Source organism: Blennius ocellaris, assembly GCF_963422515.1.
Source record: "Blennius ocellaris genome assembly, chromosome: 5".
In the NCBI taxonomy this organism is placed as follows: domain Eukaryota; kingdom Metazoa; phylum Chordata; class Actinopteri; order Blenniiformes; family Blenniidae; genus Blennius; species Blennius ocellaris.
Genome location: NC_137654.1, coordinates 27,558,443 through 27,581,970, shown reverse-complemented (window position 1 = coordinate 27,581,970; position 23,528 = coordinate 27,558,443). Strand labels below are relative to the sequence as shown.

At 43.1% G+C, this 23,528-nt stretch overlaps 2 protein-coding genes across 2 annotated transcripts in view; both read right to left on the bottom strand.

Moving 5' to 3' along the window:
• Positions 1–10,815, bottom strand: part of LOC308130166 (segment polarity protein dishevelled homolog DVL-1-like) — a 29,297-nt gene extending 18,482 nt beyond the window's left edge. The window contains exons 1-2 of the mRNA XM_080496366.1: positions 10,122–10,815; positions 4,593–4,662 (exon numbers count right to left, since the gene is read on the bottom strand). Coding sequence (XP_080352492.1) covers positions 4,593–4,662; positions 10,122–10,291 — 240 coding nt within the window. The 5' untranslated portion in view covers positions 10,292–10,815. The remainder of the gene's footprint in view (positions 1–4,592; positions 4,663–10,121) is intronic.
• Positions 10,816–12,151: 1,336 nt separating this feature from the next.
• Positions 12,152–22,489, bottom strand: LOC308130171 (matrix remodeling-associated protein 8-like). The gene is made up of 10 exons (XM_080496372.1): positions 22,349–22,489; positions 18,005–18,031; positions 17,576–17,887; positions 17,367–17,468; positions 16,818–17,279; positions 14,269–14,427; positions 13,680–13,710; positions 13,513–13,592; positions 13,359–13,412; positions 12,152–13,271 (listed from the first exon to the last, which is right to left on the bottom strand). The coding sequence occupies exons 1-10, from the start codon at positions 22,374–22,376 to the stop codon at positions 13,246–13,248; spliced, it is 1,281 nt and encodes a 426-aa protein (XP_080352498.1). The 5' UTR covers positions 22,377–22,489; the 3' UTR covers positions 12,152–13,245.
• Between the last annotated feature and the right edge of the window lie 1,039 nt (positions 22,490–23,528).

Sequence of the window (23,528 nt, the reverse complement as noted above, 5' to 3'; positions counted from 1 at the left end):
ATGACCTCCTGAAAATGTGCCCACAAGCCTCTTTTAGGTTACGACTCACCAAGAATGACGGATTTTGAGTCATTTCCACACAGAGAGAAGATACAATACGGAATGATTTAAATGAAGCAAAGCTGAAAAGCAAAATAGTAGCCAGCCTGACGTGCAGCGACGGTCTGTTTAAGACAACAAAAGCTCAAAAGCTCAATCACTCCTGTGTTTAAACTGGATTTTGGAACAAGCAGGATGTGAGATTACAGCAGGCCTGAAGAATACAAACAATATTAGAACGAGTTCTAAAACATACAGGCAGCCAGTGAAGGGAGGCCAGGATTGGCCTGTTGTTTACATTTCCAAGTTAAAAGATGCCTTCGTTCTTCTATACAATCTACACACAAAAAATCCTGAATTAAAATAATGAACAAGCAATTTCTGAACAAACTAATACATTTCTGCAGGAGGTGCCGTAGGATTGAGCATCATAGTGAACATTATAGGAATCTGCAACGCAGCACCAGGCATCTTTAGCAAGTCTTCAATCATCTGCTTCATTTAAAGGAGTGGAAACGGGGAAGGTTGTTGGTTAGTTGGACTCGGGGGGGTTTGAATCTGTGCCCAAATCCTCACGGTCAACACCAAGCACGAACCGGTAAGTGTATCTAATCTCGCTCCGTTTTACCCTGAATATGGTAAATAAATAAAGAGATGCTTTTAAGTTTGTACGTCCGTACCTGTCCTTGGTTTACAGAAAAAAAACCACTTTAAAAATGTAGCCTGTCTTTGATTAAAAATGAAAAAGTTTACATGTATAAATACCGAGTGATGCGGCTGTCCTTCAGGGTTGAACATCAGTACAAAGTTGAGTAAAAAGACAGAAAGTTGAATAAAATATCCAACTTTTATGCCTTTTTTTTTTTTTTTTTTTTTTATAATTAGCTGAGTGTTGAATCCTCATCATTTTTAAACGGTACATAAATGAGTTTTGCATGCTTCGCAAACACAAGTCTAACAACAACCGAATGAAATAGCAAATATCAAAACATGTAGCATCATTTCCTCGACCGACTCACAACATTTCAGACCCTGACGCTCTGCCGCACAAATTATACAACAAATGAAAGCAGAGATTTCACACATCATGAGAAATCATTTCCAAGCTGAACTTAAAGTGGTAAAATTGAGATATATATATATATATATATATATATCCAGTCAGTTGAAGAACAATATCCACAGCACAATAATAAACTATTAAAGCGGATGTTTAGTTATAGACAATATTTTGGCTCTGATAAAAATATGACTCTGGGAGCTCATTAGATTGTTTCATGTAGAGGTCAGGGAATGTTTTGTTGCTGTAGCCAGCCAGCCATCCTTAAAATAAACTGAACTGAGATTTAAAATGACCCCATTCATATGTAAGAGTGGGTTGGTCATGTGAGGATGCGGATTCTTACGTTACTGTAACTTATCAGCTCACGTACTGGCGGTGCATTCATGACTCCCAATGTACCAAACAATATTTATTTCTGAAGCTTCTCTAGAGCCAGGCTTAGTTTAAATCACATCTGTTTTTTACAGCGCGGGTATGTTTATCTTGTTTAATGTACTTCCAATAGAACAAAAAGTAGCTTTAAAAACAAAGCTCAAAGGCAAAAAAAAAAAAAAGGATTACATGAAGAAAACAGTGGAGTCTTAAAGTAAACCCACAATTAAGTGTGGAGATGCCATCAATCATCATAATCATAACATTAAAATGTTAAAAGATAGTAAATATACAGCAAAATAAATAAATAAATATTACAAAAAAAAACAAGAAAGAACAAGAAACAACTTGTACTATGGTATCTAACTCATGCCTGGGGAAACAACCGCGATCGTCACAAAGAGACGCTGATCAATGTGGGCGAGGTCATAAATCTTGATTTTCCATCTAAAGGCAGCACACAAGGAATGTGTTTCATGGTTCAGAGTTAAAATGGTGAATGAAAAATGTATTAATTAAACAGAATACTCATTGTTTATGGCAAAAAAAACATTTTCTTTTCACGTCAAAAAACGCGTTAAGCTATATATTATGAAGGGGGTGGTGTTATGTGAACAATTTGATTAAAATGCTGAAAAGATCTTCACGTATGCTCCAAGATGAAATTGACACAGGGTTGATATTGTTCACACAGTGAGGGTGAAACTCGTCAATCCACACTAAACTCACTCTCATGACACTTTCAAAATGAAATGACTTTATTTATTTCCTGTCTATGTATTGTTTTCATGACAGTTTTTATACTGTCGTCTGGGTTCTTATCTGGTTTTTTTCTTGCTCTACGACTTCAATACGTACGCGACTTGTAGGATTCTGACATATCTCTTTGTCCAGTGCTGGAAATGTTTCCGTGGCAGATTGATGGATAATTCACTCACGTTGTGACGGACTGTATGCATTAATGCACGTTGTCCTTTGTGGGATCAATAAAGTCGCCAAAACTGAACTGACAGTTTTCAGCTGAATGGAGAATTTAATTGTATTCCTTATCGAAAGATGTTGTTTTGACTGCTGTAAGAGGTAAAAGCTAACTTTTGTAAAAGCACATTTCAGCACATTTACAGCAATCAAACTGCCAAATACAAAATTGGAGGGCAACTTGCGCTACCACCTGAGTCATAGTTGAAGCATTAATTGAAAAAAAATAAAAAAATAGTGACAACATGATAAGCGCTCACTATGCAGAGGAGATAATTCTATCACTCTAGTAGTCAAAGTAATTGAGCAGAAGGGGGATGTGTAGACCAGAGAGGGGCAAATCCTTCCCACCAAAACACACCCTGATAACAATCACGGCTTTACATAATTATACATACTGCAGAATTTCATAGCTTTCAATCCGTCCTTGTCAGATCTTTGATATTCAATTTCATTTAAAACATTCAATTAGAAAATTGCATGTTTTATTGACATTAAATATTAGTTCTACCACCATATATTCACCATTCCATGATTTCTTCCAAACAATGACAAGGAAGAAGCCACACTCTGTATCTCCAATTAATTGCTCCTTCCTCAGCTCCCCTTCCTGAGGTCACTTGTCACATTCCTTCAATAAATGCTTCCGATCAGGTTTAGATTTTCCCATTAAGTCTCACTTAAATGATTTATTCACTTCCCCTTTGCTCAACTGAATGAGATGACCGCACGGATACATTTCAAGTTAAGAGTTTCATGCTTGGCACGTCGTCTAATCTGCAACCCGAGCTACAACGATGGCACCAGAACATGGATTTGTGACCATATTTCATTTCCACATACCAGGAAACACTGCCCGCGTGAACAAATGATGCCTTACCTTCCTATTATATCCTCACCAATCCGCCCTCATTAGCTCAGCTCATAGATATAACAAATCAGATCTTTAGTTCAGCTTTCATGCAGCAAGAGTGAGCACAGTTGATAAAGGTCTCCTATTGTTTGATGTGGCTGATCTGAACACAACTAATAACAAAGTCTTTAATTTCAGCTAATTGTAGTATAAGAGAGATTGACGAGCATAACTGATTAACCAAAAGTTATTCAGAAATCCTTTGAATGGTGTATTTTTCTTATATGCTATTCACGGTGAGTATTTATGGTAAATATTTTTAAAATCCTAGTAAAGTGGATATTTAGAGGTTTTGTCGTACTAAACAAGACATCACTTTGGACTTTTCACGACGAACAGTGGGAACGGCTCGAAGTAACAAGCAGTCCATGCAGGCTGACCTACTTAGAATAAAATGTGGCTGAAACATGAAGATGCACAGGTTTTGGAGTGACGAGTCCCTGGCAGCGCTGTAGTAAAGACGGCCCACTTTTAAACACAGGTTTAAGACTTCAAGCCCGCGTTGTAAATAAGCATCGACACTAGTTAAGTAGTATTGAGCAGGACAGTCTCTAACAAGCCATCAGCCACTACTGTGGCGCTCTGACCTCTGACCTCTGGAGGGATGGCGGCAGGAGAAAGTTATGACTTTCCCCACAGTGATCAATAGACTCCATCTACACAGATCGCTAAAAACCCGGAGTAGATTGAATACACGCACTTGTCAATCAAACGTATACGTCCCCATGCTTTAGCTTTCAGTCGATATTCAGAGCCACAGCTCTACCCTGTGTCCACTGCCTTGTATGGCACAGTAATGATTATGCTGTAAACCTCCCTTTAATATAGACAGGTTGATTTCAAGTGACACTTTAAATTCCCAGCAGGAAAACACGATCTCACTGTGCCGTTTATCGTCTATAAATACCTCGGTGCTGTATAAGTCAATAGAGAAGTAACTGACTGTCGGATAGAAGTGAACGGTTTGACTGTGCTAGTGCTGATTGCACTTTTTAAACAGTGGCTAAGTTTAATGGAGTTGCCCACACCTTTATGATATAACAGCCGAAAGGTGTTTCAAAACCTCCGTGGAGGCGTCACATGGCTACGCCCACATGATCTACGAGCGTTCCCGTGTCTTTGGTTCGAGCTGAGGTTGCAAAAGGCAGGTGAGCGCCGAGCCGGCGTGCGTGCGTGCATTCGTCAGCGTGTGTGTGTGTGTGTGCGCACGCCATCCATCTCACTTACCCAGGACACAACACGCCCGTTGAAGCACGGCAGCTTGGCGTTGTCATCGGAAATCTCCTCTTTGACAACCCTGGGGGAGAGAGCAAGACGACGACGGTGAGGCCAGCGGAGCAGAAGCGGGACACAAAGTCACCTCGAACAAAACACAACCTGGATACACTTCCTATTCCCTCCCGTGCGTGGCGCGGACGGTGCGCGACATTCACGCTTTCCAAAGTCACATTTTCCACTTTGCTTTTAAGCCAGCAGGCGCGAGCAAAGCTCTGGGCAGCGGCGATCGGTCCGATTGTCTTCGTCGAGTGATTTATGGACACCGTGGCCGTCCACCCCGTTACTCTAAGCACGATATGATAAAGACTACTCAGCCTGGCAAGGATAGGGCCATAAATCAGTAATAAGTAGGCCAAATAGTAAGACCGTGTTGGTGTGCATGTTTCATGAATCACAGATAGAGACAGACGGGTGGATAGGTGCATAAATATGCGATTAGGAATGTAAGTCGGGAGATAAGATTGCAGGTAGCTAGCTAGGTAGGAGGGTCAGTAGGTGACTGAGCAGGTTTATAGGGAGACGGACGGAAAGATGCAAGCGAGATGAACAGACAGGTATGCAGAAAGAAAATGTGCATCTGTGAATGTTTCATGAGCGTGTAGGTAGGGAAGCCCTCGCCGCAGCCACAACAAGCCACCACAGCACACACAGAGGGGGTGTATTAATAGAGCTATCTTGGTGCGGGACACTTCTTCAGTGAGTTCGCCCCTTAGCTGTAAATTCCCAACAAAAATACCTCGCAGTTACCCCCTGACCTGCGGGGGGGACACAGTTCAGCTGCAACCCGCCGCCACACCTGCTCGTCCCGTGTCACACGGCCCGGCCTCGCCGCACGCCAAAGGCCCACGGGAAGAAGCCGGCGAGCGCCTGACACAGTCACACGGCCACGGCGCTTGAAACGTCGCTCGCACGTTTAGCCGATTCCTCCATTACGGCATGTTTTATTTATTGCCGTTTCTACAAGGAGTTTTCACCCAAAATTGATAACAACCGAGCAATTGTGAGACTCCGTGGAGATCCCATATTAGCCCCTTGGCTTTGAACACGGTACATGAAAAAGGGAGAGGCACGACTCGAGAGCAGCAGGAAATCCTAAGCAGATTTTATGCAGGGGTGTCTCTGACAAGAGGCTCCACGAGCTTTTATTTTCCACGTCTTGTTTGCCAGAACTTTCCCCCCCCCCCGCTACTGAAATGATTAGCCAAGCCAGTTGTGGGTTTTTGTGTGCACTGCTGCTGTGTGAGGCGGCGATAACGGAGCTGCCGTGGCTGGAACCGGCGACCGCTGGGTCTGCGGCAAGAGGCCATGTTCCACCTCGGGGGAGGAAAAGGGAGGGAGCCGACGGCCGAGTCTGCCGGTTGCCTTTTAGGTCGGAAGTGTTTGCATCCTCTCCCTCAAGCTGCACGGCCAGATGTAAGGTGACTTGTGAGGATATGGGAGTGGCCTGTACAAATAAAATGCTTCTTCCTAATGTTTGCCAGGAATGAGGCGGGCCGCTACACTAACGCAACTGTATTTTCTGGCCTCTGGAGGACGTGGCGTGCCGAGAGCATTTGTATCTTTTGTTGCGAGGAGCGAAACCGAGCGAACCCAGAAACGATTCCAGTGATAATAGATGACGTCTTTAATGGCGTCCATCTGATGTCAGGACCAACCATTGCCCGATCGGTGAACCATTGAGGTTTCGAGAACTTCCTTCTGGGATTAATAAAGCATTTCTATTCTATTCTATTCTATTCTATTAAGGAGCCCAAGGAGACACACACACTCACGAAAAAGACAGATAAGCTCTGTTTAGAGAGGCATGTGTCTGGTGTGGGCCGCTGTCACAGATCTGACTCCTTACAGCTGACAGATTAAATAGGTCTTAACAGATTTCGCAGGATAATGACACAAGATTTACCCTGGCGATCGCCCGAATATTCCACTGCTGGAGATATTTGTGTAGCTGGGGAAGATTAGACGTGTTTGTTTACGCTTTGAAATACAGAGGAGGGCCGGGTGATGTGCAGCCTGAACCAGAAACCAAGAGGCAGGAGGAGCCGGGCCAACGCCGGCCAGCAGGCCGAGCACTTTGGTGGGTCGATGCTAATGATACTATAAACAGGGAGGCTAAATATTTGTAGTCAAATAAGATGGTGAATAGACAGACTTTAATATGACACAGAATCTCGCTCTCTCTCTCAGTAATCGGCCTAATTGAGCTTTAGTCATCCAGGAAGCTGTTAATGACCGTGCGCTCACGACGTGTGCGATTTTCTACGGCTTTGTAATCACGAGGCTCAGGTGTTCTAGCGTCGTTTCTAATGGCACTATACGAAAACGTGTTATACAATCACTCTCGCGGTCAGGGTGTGTTGATGCTCCGACAACGAGATGCAGTGTGAACTTCAAGATCTGTCAGAATCTGCAAAAACAAAAACAGAAAAAAAAAAGCAAGCCAGAACCGACTGGAGTGAATTCGCAGCAGATTTCTGTCGTCTAACTATGCTTGGTTTAGCATCACTTTATCAGCAGAAGGAATACACCCCCCCCCCCACCCCCACCCCACCTCCTACCAGCCCCCTGTTTTTTTTGTGGCACAAACAAGGCTGTTTCTTTCAGACCTCCAGCTTGGCTGCTTCCTCAGCTCCAGAGTGCCTCTGTGACTTGCATTATAGTGAGGTCTCAAACCCGCTCACCACCAGTGGCAACGACGAAAAGCCGCATCATCACCTTGAAGTGTCTGGGAGAAGAAGAAGGAGGAAAAAAGAAAAAAAAAAAAAACCCAACAAAACAACCAAGTGGGTTGTTTCCAAAACATCCCCCCCCCCCTTCAATTAGCCTCCTGCCTTATGAATATTGATGAATGAATGAATATTACCGACAAAAACAACAACAAGTGAAATGTGAACGAGATCCGCGTCGTTCAATCCGCCGTGCTCTGTTGGCGAGGGTGGAAATGCCACGAGCCCCTGGGTGACGCGCGTTCCCTCCCGTTCCGTGGGGAGTCCAGACGACACGTACACCTCCGGGACCAAACGGCTTATCAAATTTGTGCGGACACTGCTCAAAAAGAGCCGATATGGCCGGCACAAACGTGGTCCAGAAATCCCCATAAGAAAATGGCTGTTTTCTTCTTTCTTTTTTTTTTCTTCCTACTCAGCAGGGGGTCTACTACAGAGGACCCTGCGCTGACTGCTCATTTACATTTCAAACACTGTCTATAACTGCAAGGGATTTGATGTTTTCCCTCTGTGCTCAGCACTCTTATTCCTCCATTGCTAATTCTCCAGCAGCCATACTGTCTGCGTCGTATGCAGTGCGGCCAGCATGGCTACCACAAAGCGCTGCCTTCCTCTGTGCCTTTGAATGGGCTTTGCTTCCATACTGTGCCAGTACCATACGGCACTCGCCGCGCCTGAATATTTACCCCTAACTCAAAAGGCAGGAATGCTTTTTGGAGATGCCTTTATCGTCCAGTGTGCGCGCCGGCTCCATGCGGAAGCGCCGTTGCTCGCGCTGACCGGGCCCACGGTCACAATTTAACGCGACGCACGTTTGCGGGAGACGGACTGGCCGACGCGGCGGCGCGCTCGGCAACCTGAAGTCGTGTCTCCCATGTGGAGAGAGCAAACACGCTTTGTTTGTTTCCGTAATCTGCCTGTCGATCACCTGAGGCCCGGCGAGCGACCCGGGCCCGCGGTGCAAGACGGGCAGGAAGCCAGGGCCGGGGACAAAGCGCCGCGCCGAGCCGCGCCACGCCGAGCCGAGCCACCAGGAAGAGCCCGCTTCCCTTCACAAGGTCAGGCTGCAAGTGGAAACGTGTGACGTTTTGGGCCCTGCAGTCACTGCCTGCGCCTGCATTTCCTCCCGTCGCGTCTACGATGGTCGTGCTGGATGTTGGATGTGCGCGGGGGGCCTGTGTGTGACTGTGCAGACTGGAGAATGAGAGCGAGCGAGCCCTGACACAAATATGTCATCTTCAGCAGAGGCCTGATACAAGCCGATGTCACAGGCGAAGGTAACCGAGGGGCTCCGGAGCAACTCCTGCACTCCAGGATGGGATTACGGAGTGAGAAATAGAGAAAGAGGAGAAGGGACAAGATATTTCTGTGGTTATACTCATAACGATCAACACACAGTAAATGCAATAAAGGTAACTTGTGAATGACTTGAGTAAAAGAAGTGTTAAAAATAAAATAAGGTCTGTAAAAAGACATTGATTTGTCATCCCCCACCTCCCCTTTAACAAGCATCTTTCACATGACATGTGCAATGTGGTTAAAAATGTACTGAATAATAAATTACAAATAAAAAGTAATCTCTGTATGGAAAACTAAACAATTAACAAAAAGAAATATGTCGTCTCCCGGGCTATCTGCAATTTACATGCAAGCATGTATTTCTGAGGATTTTAGAGATTCTTGTAATGATTAACATTTTAAAAATACTTGCATTACTTTAGATTTATGAATAATATGTTATAGCATCTCACGCGACAGTGAAGTATGATAGATCTTTCTTTTTTTATTTGCCGTACACAGCATTCGATGTTAATAAAACCCTTAACTATATGCTCACAATAGAAAGTGGATGACGCCATGCGATGAGGTGGAAAACCCTTGCCCGTTCTGCACGCCTTATTAAACCTACATGCTTTTTCTTAGGAGGACAAACAAGTATGCATTGGCTGTCCGTTCAAATCGACAGCAGCGACACTAGCTATAATGCAATATGAATCGTGAAACTGAAAGAGATGAACTGGGCAGTGAAAGATGGGAGTGTTGTTTGAGGGATTATCACTATGGGGAGCAATTACAAGGTGATAAGATGCTGCTGTAGTCACAATCCCTGGCATGTGGTTCCCATTTTGCCCCTGGGATTCACCTGCAGCCTATTGTGTGCAATGAAAGGCAACTTCCTCAGATGTTACTGCAAATCTCTCTCTCATCCACGGTTGGAAAACATATTAGAATAAAGTCAAATGACACAATTTTCTTATTTTTTTTTTGTTTTGTTTTGTAGGGGGTGGAAGCTGAACATTAAGGCTTTTTTTTGGGGGGGGGGGGGCATTTCTACTCCACATGGTTCTTGTACTGACACTAATATGTGGAGCATGAGGGAGTCTGGCTGTGTGTAATGCATGCAGGTCTGCGTCATTAAGGGCTCTGGACGGATCTGGTATCACTTCAAATACTCGTGCGTCTCCTCCACTGCGCACAGGGAAGCCTGGAATAATGAGCAGGTGCCAGGAGCATGCAAACACACACACACACACACACACGTACACACACAAACACACACACACACACGGTGAGTAGTTCACACACATGTAAGATTGTTGCAGTCGGTGATATCGAGGCCTGTTGTGAGCTCTCCGAAACACACAACAATAAATAGCGAATGAGCCAAAAAAAAAATACTAAATTTAAAAAATGGTCCGGCTAATAAAAAAATAACAATAATATGAATATGAATAATCACCGAGCCACTCACCCGAAATCCTGGTCCATGGATTTGAAGAAGAATTTGTAGCTATTGACGGGTCGATTGTTGAGGACATTTTTAAAATCCGCCAGGGTGACTTTCTCCGGAGAAACCGAGAGTTTGACCAGATAAGGCGTCTCCTCCTCGTCTATGTGATATATTATTTTAGTCTCCGCCATGAGAGTAAGGGGAGGACAATCATTGACACAGGAAAGGAACAAGGGTTGGCAGCGCAGTAAACAGGCCTGCTACGTTACCAGCTACCCGGAGAATAACATAACTGCGGGACCTAATAGAGAAACCTGTGCGGCCGGCGGGGGGAACGACGGCTCCGTGTCTGCGAGAAACACCGTGAAAATCCGGACATAATCGCGTCGCGAGCGCCCGTATTCCTGCTCCGGTGTGGGTCGGTACGGTGGCTCTCTCGGCACTAAAACAGGAAGGGACAGTCCACATCCTTGCGATATGGAGTTGGGAATATTGCTATTTTTTTTTTTTTTTTTTTTTTCACGGGCTGGTTTGGTGAGACGGTGCTGTCATCTAGTGGCGTGTGTGCGCGCCGCGCGCAGAGGACTCGAACCGGCGCCTCTTATAAACAAACCAACCGCAGGAGCGCGAGACAAAGGAGGACGCGCAACCAGGCTCGAGACACGAGGAGACTTCCGTTTTTTGGGTTGTTTTTTTTTCTCCATCTTTAAATCAATAATCAGTTATCGACCCATCATATTTCAGGTAATCAAGATGAAATCCATTCGTTCACAACATTCATCCACAGTAAGGCCGCAGAAGAAGAAATGCACCTGCAATGTTATTTAATGTTCATCCAACTAGATTTTATGAGAGACAATAAGGAATGAAAAACACAACGTAGCTGTTTAACAATATGCTACATGCCCTCACGTCTCCTTTATTATTATTATTATTATTATTATTATTATTATTATTATTATTAATGCTTCAAAGTTCCTGGCTGCACAACCTATGACAGTAAGTGTCTCCCCTGGGGGACGCCAGAGATTCAAAGAAAGCATATCCCCCCCCCCCCCCCAGAAAAATCTAAGGGCCATGGGATGCTTTTTACCAGCTCGATTTCCTATCCATCCATCTTCTATATCGCTTTGTCCTGTGCAGGGTTGCGAGGCTGGGTACTCACTGGACAGGTCATCAGTCCATCACAGGGCAAGCACGGAGAAACAGACAGCCACGTTTTCATTTGTGAACTGCATGCGTGCAAAAATGATTCCAGATTTTTATCAGTTCAAAGAACAACTTCTTTGGCTGAACAAAAAAGCAGATCAAATAGTTTGAATGTAATCATTTGTGGTCATGCTCATAAGTGATCTATGTAGTTATTGCACTTCATGTGATAGATGTAATTAAGTATGAAACATCACAAATAAAGTAAAAGTGGAATTGATTTGATTGAGTAACTAGTGAGAAGAGAGGTTTTTCTCTCTGTGCGATGGAGTAAAGCTGTAGAACAGTGGAAATGAAGGAACTATCCCAAAATATGTTAAAATATAGTGAAATATAAAGACAATATTAATTTATTATTTGATGCTAATGATTCATCAGTTCTTGCATTTATAGTATTTTTATGAATACATATATTTGCAAATGATGTATTGAAATAAAGATCAAAAACAATTGATACCATGATTTGTGTCTTGTATCTCTGCATACTCAGAAATTTGATTTATAATAAAATTCGTCAAGATTCATGTGCAGTAGTCACATCAAGTATTAATATCAGAGGTTCTTAAAGTCTTTTCTCAATATTTTATTACTTGCAGATTATTTTAAGTCTTGATAGTTTGCAGTAACCATCTACATGTCTTCATCTTATCACCATCATACTTGTTTTCAACTTCACAGCAAATGTTTAATCTCTGCCTCAATCACTCACAACTAATTCCCTTAAATGTTCCTTCACTCACATTCACAGCAACCTTATATAATAATTCCCCACAAATCTAATTACCAACCATGCAGACTAGGGTCCATGGAGCTTCCTGCAACAACAACAAACACGCTGCTGCTACGGTTTTAATTTTTATTACAAGAAATGCTTCATTAGGGAACCAGCGGTACATACAGTGAAAGCAGGAGAGACACAGACTGCAGAAAGAGACTAAAACAAACGGGACAAGCACTACGTTTTATGATTTAATATGACTGATCATGATGATACACTCTTCTTCCTGCAGTGTATCGTGGAGTCGTTAGCCACGACATTCATAACACTTATATACCAGTAAAATTGACCAGCAGAGTCACTAATGGTGTTTCAGTGATTTATAGACGGGGTCGTGATGTGCGCTCCCTCAATCCCATTAAAATGATTAAAACATTGATTTTTCCTGAGTTTTCACAGACTGAGCCTTTAGTCCATCATTATAAAATGTAATTACTTAATTATATATATATATATTTTTTTTTTAAACTTAATCATGAGCAGATGTTGCTCAAAAGGCCATTGTACACTATATAATCGTTTGAGGAAAATGTTATTGAGAATTTCGAAGCAAAATTCACAAACAAAAGAAAAAAAAGATACAATTTCCATTTTGTCATGACAATTGATTTTCGTACACTGCTAGAAATGTGTAGCGCTTGTTTCAAAGCAATCTCTGAAGTTATCTACATTTAGTAAATCATTTTTATAAAGACGCTGAAGTACCTTGTACTATGACAGTACAGCAGAATTTATGCTGAAAAAGGAAACCGTTTGAAAGGAGCTCTAAGCTTTGTAAGCATGTGAAGTATGTGAAGTATGTGAAAACATATCTTGATAAACAGCATGCATTTAATGAAATGTACTTTTTTTTTTAATAAAATGATAAAACAAACAAGCCTGACATTTACCACAAACCAACCGGTTATTGCATTGAGCAAAGATCTTATGACGATCTAAAAATGCAAAGTATAAAGACAATATGTAGTAAAAAAAAAAAAAAAAAGAAATGATGCATTTTAGTGAAGAAGCTTTGTGTGCTAAGGTTACAGCAGAGGGAGCATTCCTCCTGTCCTCTCCTGGGTTTCCCTTTATTCCACCCTTTCTTTTCTCTCCAAAGTCCTTTACTCGTCTGGTGTTCGCTCTGGACCTGCCAGCAGCGTCTCAGAATCATCCCACTCACTTCCACATCTTCCCATCAAATTCTGAGGGAAGACATCATAGAAAGACACCTCAGTATGTAATCTTGCTTCTGTCCAGCAATATATGGCGCCACTGCAATGGTTACTCACCTGTATTGCAGTCCTTCGCCCAATCTCTCTCTTTCAGTAGATTGTTTTTGTAGTCTGCAAAAAAAAAGTAACGCACAAAAACACGGGAGTGACAAAAGTGTTTTTGCCGGCGACGTTTGTCGGCCGCATGCATGTTGTGTGAGGTTCACTGCACCTGAATTCAAAGGCTCTTGGTTACACGGCCTCATCTCTGTGCAGTCTAATGCGATTTCTTCTCCACTGGCCATGTGTACCCTGCACAGTGAGAAGTGTTGTTCCAGTTACCATCCGTCTCAATGTGAAACAGTTAAAAAAAAGAGTTTCTGAGTGATGATATCTTACCGATCGGCTCTACCGGGCTCATACTCCATCCCTGTGAGTAAATAAACAAACAAAACAAAATAAATAGAAACCTACATGGAAACAACCATAGATGCATGCATACTGCATTTTTGCACACACACAGATTTGCATCTTTCTCATTGATGTGAAACGTTTCCTCGGCTCAAGCCTCACCTTCATCACTCGCATACAACCTTCATCCTGCCACAACCTCAACCCTGACCCAATTGTACCCTTAGTCTGTAAAACCAGGAATTCACCCTCAAAATTATGGACAGAAGGAACTACCATTGTGGAGCCACACAATTTTTAGTCTCGGTGGCAGACGAGACGAGATTTCTGAATATTATGGTTACTGATTAAGTACAAAAGTGTATGTCTCTGAAATGAGTTTGTCCAAACGATGAACAACCAATGACAGGAAAAGAGGCCACATGAGACCTTTGCATGTTGGACATTACAATGGAGGTCTGGTCCATGACATGTAGTGCGCTACCCGTTACAAAACCACGTATGCATTTACTGCATGTGTGCACATGCACGTACACACATGCACGGCTAGTTACGTGTGGACAGGCGAACCCTATACCTCTCTTCCTGCGTCTCCGAGTTAGCAGGATGACGGCAACGACGATGAGCGCCAGCAGCAGGAACGTCGCCAGGAAGTATCCCAAATGCTGCACAAAGTACCCTCGGTGTTCAGGGAGGAAGACGTTCACCACACGTTGAGTCTCCACTTCATCGCTTCCTGCAGGTAGAACGTGGATAAAAAAATAAAAAGAAGAATTAAAAAAAAACCAGCAACAACTGCATTTAATTCTCACACAGATGTGCCACTAAACTTTGAGTCGAATGATGTAATGAGTTCAACAGCATTTATCTTCATAATTAAACTGTGATATATTAATATATTAGCGTGACATAGCGCAACAAAGATCAGTCTGATGTGCAATTCTACTTCAGTAAAGCTTTGAATAGCCCTCACATGTTTGTTTTTTTAACGTGTTTTGAGGAGCAAAGGACACAAAGAGGGTGAGCAGAGAGTTAAATGTCCAAATGCCATTCGGCAGTAACGACTTCCAGACTTGATGTCATGCAGCTGTTATTTTTTTTTTTTCTGAGGAGAAAAACACAAGCTGACCAGAGAAGTGTGAGGGAAGAGAGGCAATTTGTGTTATGTGGTCTGTCTGTATGTCTTCATTCGTTTTCCATTCACGACTGTTTCAAGTCTCCCCACAAACACATAGTCTAAGCTACTGCACGCATGGAAAATAAATCTGCGACACCATTGGGCGGCACAAACTCTTAGAGGGGCCCTAAGCTGTATGCAAACTCTCAATGGATAGTTGAAAATATTTATTTAAAATAAACATAAAGGAACATAAAGGCCCGAATAAGGCCCATCAAGTATTTATTGTGGTGCTTTTGCTCGCCCAATCACCGAGAATAGAATAATGTTCATGCATTGAACCTCTCGTTATCGATGGAGTTCAATAGCATTCTAGCATGTGGTCTCTCATCAAAGCAGATAAATTGGACACGGCAAACACCGGATGCAATTAAGCGACTAATGAGGAAAACATGCCACATATTAGCTTGAGCCACGCTTTCAAACCAGCAAAGCCAAAAAAAGAAAAAAGAAAAGCTCTCATTCAGTCTTAATCACGCACCTCCCTCAGTGGGAGGCTGCTCTATAATTATCAGCTGGCATAATGTACCTAATATGCATGAAAATGCAAAGACGTGTCCAAGGTCACTGCCGCTAAAGCACAACTGCTCAGAGCAGAGCAGCAGCGGTCCATTCTCATTTTCCTGACAAATCTGACACGTGTGTGTGTTAAAGGCTACTTCACATATGCTACACGGAGATTAACAGGTGTTTTGTTTTTTTTCTTTTTACCCAGTGGGAAATGCATCATTTGCAATTCAATGGACTGTAGTGAAGCGTCTTCATTTTCAAAGATTGAGATTTCAGGTGAATCGTTGACAGCCCACAGAAATGCAGATTACTGAGAAGTAATGCTCTGTTTGTTCATGCCGTGAATAATTACAGCATTACAGGGGGAAAAAAATCTCTCGTGACATTTTGTAATTTCAGTTTAATGCCGGCACCTGGGTAAGAACAAACCATTTAGCTTTAATTTAGCAGACGAGCTGAGTGATGCGGAACGAAGAGATTAATTCTGTCGCTGAGGTCTGTATGAAATCTCTGGGAAACATTTATCCACGTGTGCACATCTTCCCAGCAAGATTTACAGGGTTTTTAAACGGGCTGTCATTTCTTTTGTTCTCTTAAAGCAGGAGGAGAGCCGTACCCTCAATCCCTCCCCTTACTTTGCTCTTTCATGTCACAGCTGGCCCAGATGTTGAACAGATGTGTCAGACTTCCTGCGACTGCTGGTAAACAGGCCTCCACCAGAAACTGATGCACATCAGTGCAGAAAGAGAGCGGAGGCTGGGAAAACTTCGGAGTGCACTTCAGTGCTGGAGATACGGAGATCTGGTGTGACGAGGCGAGACGAATGGCTGGGACTTTTGGAAAATGAGGTCAATTGGAGAGGGGAAAAAAAAAAAAACAGAAGATATGGCCGTCCACTCCCTAAATTACGAGATGTTGGAGCCGAACCCCTCCTCTCAGTTAAAGCGTCTCCAGCCAAAGAAAAAAAAAGGCTATAAATGAAAAACAGTTGGCATGGAACGGACACTTCCGCTGCAGCCAATTTAAAGCTGTTTACTGTAGAACAGCTTCTAAAAGCAGAGCTGCGAATGGCTGACGAACAAAAACATTAAAAAAAAAAAAAAAATAAATCCTGCTTTTCAGCACAGTCTAAAAGAAAGACTTTTCTTTCCTTCCTTCTTTCTTTCTTTCTCACTCGGCTTGTGTCTACATTCCTTCTACCTCCTCCCTCCTCAGCTCAAACACAAAAACAGAGAGGACTGAGGAGAAAATTGGCAAGTAGAGGAACTGATTCAACTGACCAACTATGCCTATAAATAAATAAATAAATAAAAAAAACAACAACCCAGGAATGATCCTCTTTCTTTGCAGTGGAGCCAAGAAACCATATGGGAAAGAAACCAGTTACCGTCACCGTCTCCTGGAAAAACAACATCTGAGTTGAAGTCACAGGAACTTACTTTGTTCTGGCTCGTCATTCTGGAAAATTCTGGGTGCTGTGGTCGGGGCCGAGGGAAGAGGCGGTGCCACGGAGAGCCTGAAGATGCGTCTCTCCGCCAGGCCGCAGTAGTGGTGGTGGAGGTGGCAGGAGTAAAGGCCCTTGTCGACCGGCTTCAGATCATAGATGGACAGCGAGAAGTCCCCCAGTGTGAACGCGTCCTCCTCCACGCTCATCTTCCTTTGAGAATAGCGCAGCCCGTAGTCCCGACGCTCCCCGGAGGCGTACAGGTCCACCAGCCGCTCGGCCTTGTCGGGACGCACGCCGGGAGGCTGGAAGTCCCAGTGAGCCACCTGCTGCTTCTCCTCCTGGACGCCGTCCCTCCACAGGGGGCGCCGGTTCACGCAGGGCAAAACCACCGAGCTGCCCAACAAGACCACGAAGACGGTCTTCTCTCCGTCCCAGTACCGCCTCTCTTTCCGCACTGAAAACACATTTTCCCACTGTGAACGCCGTCGGTTCCACACAAACCTGGGCGGCGGCGTGAAGCTGGTTGATCAGATGGACTCACCTGACTTTGTGACGTTGAGCTGCACCTCGATGGACTGGTGGATCTGACAGTAGTGATGGTGCAAATTACAAGTATAAACTCCTTTATCAGTCGCTACCACATCTAAAAAAAAACACACACAAAAAAACCAAGTCAGAATGTTGCTGATGAATTAGAAACATTTAAAACTTGACGATAACAGCATGGCCAGTAAAGCGGGGAAGTCTCACTGTTGATGACGAGGGAGAAGTTGCCGTCGTTGAAAGCAGAGCCCGGGAGGGAGATGCGGCCCTTGTTGAAGCCGTTGTAGACCCTCTGGCGGGCCCCGGGCGACATGTCCAGGATTCGCTCCACAGAATACTCGGGAGTGCTGCGCACCACGTCCCAGTGCACCACCCTCTGGCGGTCTTTCAGCCGGTCCTGGGTCCACACCATGCGGGGGCTGTGGCAGGGCAGGACGGCCCTGGATCCCGCAGGCAGGGTGATGTTCTTGGCCTCCACCACCACGCCGAGCCCACCGCTGCCGCTGCTCTGACCACAAACTGACAAAAACACAGTGACACGTGAGCTCAGGCGTTGCAGAGATAGAAGAGACAAACGCAGGCTACGATGTGTCGTAGCTTCTAATAAGAGACGGCACTCAGACGGGACGGTCTTACCTGCTGGCAGGAAGAGCACAGCAAGAACTGAAAGACACAGAAGCAGCAATGATTAGAGTCACACCTTCTGTCAGTTTTAATTTACACTATCTACTGTATTGTAATGGAAAGCTTACATATATCTAGAGGCGGCAAGTGACACAGTATTTATACTTTATTACTCAACACAAGGAGATACGTCATATATCTGGACTTTAGTTTTTATTAGTCTAACAAATTCTTATTCCGTATTTGTCACTGTCTTACAACTGGCTTCTTTTGACCTCCACGATGACGATGATTCAGAGTTACCGGGAAATGATCTATATAGCCGATGGTAGCAATTATCCAAACTAAAAGGTGAAAGTGAGCTAGTTGCATTACAAATGGTTGAACGCCAAGAACTTCCTGTCCTTTGAAAATGTAACTTTTAGTTGGAAGGAATTCAGACTGTTTTCTATGAAGTCCAGCTAGTTTTGTTCTTTTTTTTTTTATTTGGAAGAAAATCTAGTTTCTGACTCAAGTCTCTGTGTCATTGCTGATGATTCAGGTGCTGTATCCACAGAACGAGAGAGAGAGAGAGCGAGAGAGAGAAAGAGAGTAGATTTATGTGCATATGACCCCCACCAAACTCATTGTGCATCCAGTTTAAAAATAAAACACTTTTTACTTCAGTATTTCAGTTCATCAAAGAGCCTCCATACGTCACATCGTATCGGGGAAAACTTCTTGAGAAATACTTTCATTGGCAAAATTGTTGAAGTGCTGGGAGATTTCAGGCTTGATCTGTCTGTCATGTCCCGAGAGAGAAAAGTTTCAGAATTGGAGCAGACGTGGGTTCAGCGCGAGGACAACTCGAAGAAACAAAGGAGCTCCGCGCATGAAAACAAGTGGAGGGGAAAAACACACTCTCAACAATATATCTTGGAAATGCATTTTCCTGTTTGTGTTTGCTCACTCTGGAGGAGATTTTCCTCCAGCTCGCTTGCTATTTCTAATACTTTTTTTTTTTTTTTCTTCCCCTAACCCTTGTCTGTTTGCTGAAGGGGCAGCAGAGACGCTTGCGTCCTGCCGAAGCTCACAGAGCCTCTATTCATCCCGGCTGCTCCTGGCTGGTTTCAAGGCCGTGATCCTGAGGGGACGAAGCACCAGACTCTTATGCAGCTCGATTCTGTCACACGACCTGGTGTGAAAAGCCCAGGAACGTGCCCAACACCTGTGTATTACCGCTGAGGCGGTACAGGCCAGAAGCTTTTAATTTTTTTATGATGCACTGACAATATGGAGGGGCTCCACGATGATGTCGTGTTTAGCACTCCCGCCTCACAGCAAAAAAAAAACAAATCTCCAGTTCAATTCCAGGCTTTGGGGACTTTCCTGTGTGGTTGTTCTTCCCTGTGCTTGGATATTTTTTGGATATTACCACAGACCAGGAGTATGGGTGAACCCTGCCTTCAACTGGGATCATTAAATGACTCGCTTCACTTTGACTGTATTCCATTGCAATGGGGGCGGTTATATTAATGTGATAAATTTATATAACCATAATTTAGAAGTACGGTTTATGTGCCAGCTCTCCATTCCAGGAGTAACCACAGTCAATATTTTCATTTTGCAACAAAGATTTAGTGACTTTTCATGATCTTCCTACGTCAACATTTGAACTTCAGTCCACACTGAAGGTCGAGATTTAACTGTTGAATTAGTTTTAACAGTTGTTGAATTAGCTGGCGAACGTCTGAAGAAATTAACGGTATAAATCTTCATTATTACAATATTCAGACAGCAAACACCAATAATGAACATGTCAACTCGAGCATTCAAACACTCACTGTATCTGTTGTGTTTGACCGTACGTCAACCCTTGTTGGTGTTTTTGAAGAGCCAACAGGGTTTTGCTGAATACCAAATATTATTGAGTCATAAGTATTTTCTGATGCACCGTGATGGCTTTTTTTTTTTGTCCTTTCACTTTTTCATCTATAGTTGCTTTATGGAAGTTACGTAGTTGGATCTGTCCCAGCTGAATTGGCACGAGGCATCCTGACCACCGGGCCACTAGAGGATTAACACTGAGAGACAAACCATCATCCACACCAACAAGCAGTTTACCAGTTATCGAACAGGTTCGTCTTTAGATTGTAGGAGGAAGCCACGACATTCAACAGAAACCCACAAGCAAATTCCACATAAAAAAAGACTCCCAGAAAGAATCAAACACACGATTTTCTTGCTGTGAGGCATCAGTACTAAACCACTACACAACCCTGCCACCCCACGGTAAGCTCAAAGCAGAGTATAATCATATTTGAGGGAGATGAGGAAAACGAATCCAGCGTGCACACTGGCATCAGGGAGGCGAGACGCTGGAAAACTTTGGTGGGTTTTCGATTGAGGGGTATAAACTTTCCTGTAGATGGTAAAACAAAGTGTCCCAGCCCCTGTAATTGTCCCCCATCAGACACACTGTGCTGACTCATGAGCCTGGTTCAACAATAAAAGTTAACAATGTGCTCCCGAATTACCGGCGGTAATAACAGACATTTAGTAAATGAACTGCAAAACGGCTGTTGTGATCTGTGACCCGGATGGTGTCATCTCAAAGCTACAACAAAAACAGGGGGGAGGGGGGGGTTATGTAGGACTAAAGCATAAAATATGAGTTTACTCAGCAAGATTTCTGTGATTCACGGGTGTTGTGAGTGTGTGAAGTTTACTCACAGCCCCGTTACAGGTGGAGAAGAAATAAAACAGATGTGGCCAGCTGCAGACTCAGCTAAACACACAAAGATACTTTCAGAAACCTGGAAGGCTTTTCTTTTTTTTTCTTGTGGAAACACTGAGGCCCGCTTATTGAACACAGATCCATGAGGTCTATATATAAGTGCAATGTTTCTATTCAGATATGTCCAGCTTTTATTCAGTTTTTATCTTTACTTGATTGACACTGAATTTTATTTTTCGTCTCGCTGCACTGTAAACACACCGTGACACACTCAGGTAATGTTCATTGCTGTGTGGGCTGTGATTCCTGTGGAGATGGGAAAATTACAGCTTAACTGTTCGCGAGTGTGGGGGAAAGACGGAAATTAAACAAGAGAGGCTCAGCGAGGAAAACATTTAACCCATGCTCCAAACACAACTCCAACACATCCCAACAAAGAATAGAAGAAAGCATAATGATATAAGGGTTTTTAACAGAAGCTTGGGAATTTTTTTCATTTTGATCTTAAAGGGTTAATCTCATAGTTGAAGAGGCGGCTTCGTGCATGGTTCTGGTGAGCATCGTCTCAGTGTCAAAGCCCCGTCTTCTAACCCTACGCCAGATGAATCTGACTCAGGGAGTTGAGTAAAGTTTACTGGGGCTTTCCAAAGCATAAACATTGTGCCTCGTTGAGACCGTGCAATTTTCTGCTCGAGTCAGTAGCTTCACATTTATGGGCTTTCCCTGTTCAAAACAGTAAACCGAGTCTCTTTCCCAAGCCTCTGCCTGTTCATTAACACACAAAGTCAACTATCATAAACAGTTTGGAGGCGATCCAGGCCACCATCATCCACGCTGGCTGGTCTCAGAGAGACCCACCGGTGGTGAAACACTCATTACTGACACATATAATGACTGGCTGCTGGATTGTGCTGACTCCTGCAGTCAGACCACAGTTAACTGGAAACATATTGGCCATTAGAAAAAAGAAAAAAAAAAAAAGAAAAAAGAAACTCAAGGGCACAACACTGTAGGCCAGAACTCCCATGGCTATAGTAGGGGAGGATTGTAAATTTGACCTTGATGCTTATGGCTCTTCACACTTGATTTATTTGGTTGAAACCTTAGATATGCAGACTGAAAACCTGAAAGAGAACATAAACAACTTAATATGTGTAAATGCCTCAGTTCTCAGAACACCAAATAGTGTAAATATTACTACCACTATGTGCATTTATCCCCCATCAGGGTCTCCTGTACTTCCATGTGTGCATATATACATAGATTTCTATCTAATGATCTACTTGTATAAACAAGTAAACTATCCTAAACAATCTTTAACTAATTGTGCAATGTGGAGCTGCTGTCACGACCGAATTGGTGCGATTAATAAAGCCTGATCTAATCTAAATTTACACACAAAATTCAGTCCGAAATAGATAGATAGAATAGATAGATGTACACACGCTTTTTAAAGGTAAAATAAAACAACTTTAAGAGACAATAGTCATTTCTAACACAGATGCTTATGATGGGAACTTCAGCAGTTGCGGGCGCTCTTTTGTTCCCGACGCGCAACTGTAACCTGGATCCAATTATGGGACAAAAGAAAATTTCCCCCCAAACGTACTTCTTTGCACTTTAAAAGTTGAATAACTCACCCTGCAGGAGATTCATATCTGGGCGCATCTTCTTCACGCGGCTGTTGTCGGTGGTAAAAATGCCCGTCAGAGGTCGGCGAGTGCGTCAAAAGTTAAAAAAGCAGAGAGCCTGAAGTTGACCGAGCAGCGGCAGCAGCAGCTGGTTTTGTTGTGTTTGAGAAGTCTGGAGTCTGCAGATGCTCCTCCTCTGGCCGCCAATGAAACCCAACACTGCTGTGCTGCAGGCAAACATTAGAAAATACAAGAAAAGAAAAGAAAAAAAAAAACACTCTGGAAACCATAAAATCATGTCCAGACAAAGCAAATAGATATTAAAAGTAAATCTAAAGTCAAGCAAAGTGTAGTCTGCGTCAACAAAGTTGAGCCACTTTTCTTTTTAAACAACAAACTTAAAATACTATAACACTTCGTCAAAAGGATCAATCGTCTTACATATATTCCCGATGAGAGAAAACTTCATCCAAATCCGACTTAAGATTCTTAATTTGTGCGTCAAACGTGACGCTTTTGTGACTAAAGTGATTGACATCTAAATCAATAAATGTGTTTTCTTTGCAAACAGTGACACCTCCATTAAAACATTCCTCGTTTCTGAGGTTGAAGCGGCTCATTTTCGGATTTCACCGTCTACTGGATGGATTATCTTTGGATACAAACTGCTAATAAAAACAAACCGAATACCTTTTTTTGTTGTTTTTGACCCACAAAGAAGCCAGAAGCCTCATGTGTGGATTAACTGTCTGGGAAAACACTGCCCCCTACAGTCTGAATGCAGAACTTGCCTGCAACCACAACCGATTGTATTTAAAAAAGCAAAAATTACATTATAAACAGAAAATTAAATGCTGTGTCAGTTATTTAAACAACAAAAACATGTGAATTGAAAGGTCTCAAAAATTTTAACGAGGATAATTACAGTCTCTGTTATTTTGAGATGATGCATTTAAAATTTTAACAACTTCTAAAGATAAAATTTTCAAGGTTTAAAAAAAGATTCAGAACATTTTGGGGGAATGAAGCTTTAAATAGATGCAACAATCTGGAATATTTCTCTGACCAAAAAAAAAAAAACCTAGAGCAATGTCTACCAATTGCAAATATGTGCAATGGACTGTGAGAGTCAGTGTTATTAAAAACTCTAAAGTGAATAACAGCGGTAAAGAAAAAAAACAAACCCAAA

What these genes read in the sequence shown, in the direction of transcription:
- LOC308130171 (XM_080496372.1), bottom strand. Translation starts at nt 22,376, where the DNA reads ATGCGCCCAGATATGAATCTCCTGCAGG. An exon ending in AGATATGAATCTCCTGCAGG is followed by an intron (nt 18,032 to 22,348) that starts GTGAGTTATTCA and finishes TGTGTCTTTCAG; the next exon opens with TTCTTGCTGTGCTCTTCCTG. An exon ending in TGTGCTCTTCCTGCCAGCAG is followed by an intron (nt 17,888 to 18,004) that starts GTAAGACCGTCC and finishes TGTTTTTGTCAG; the next exon opens with TTTGTGGTCAGAGCAGCGGC.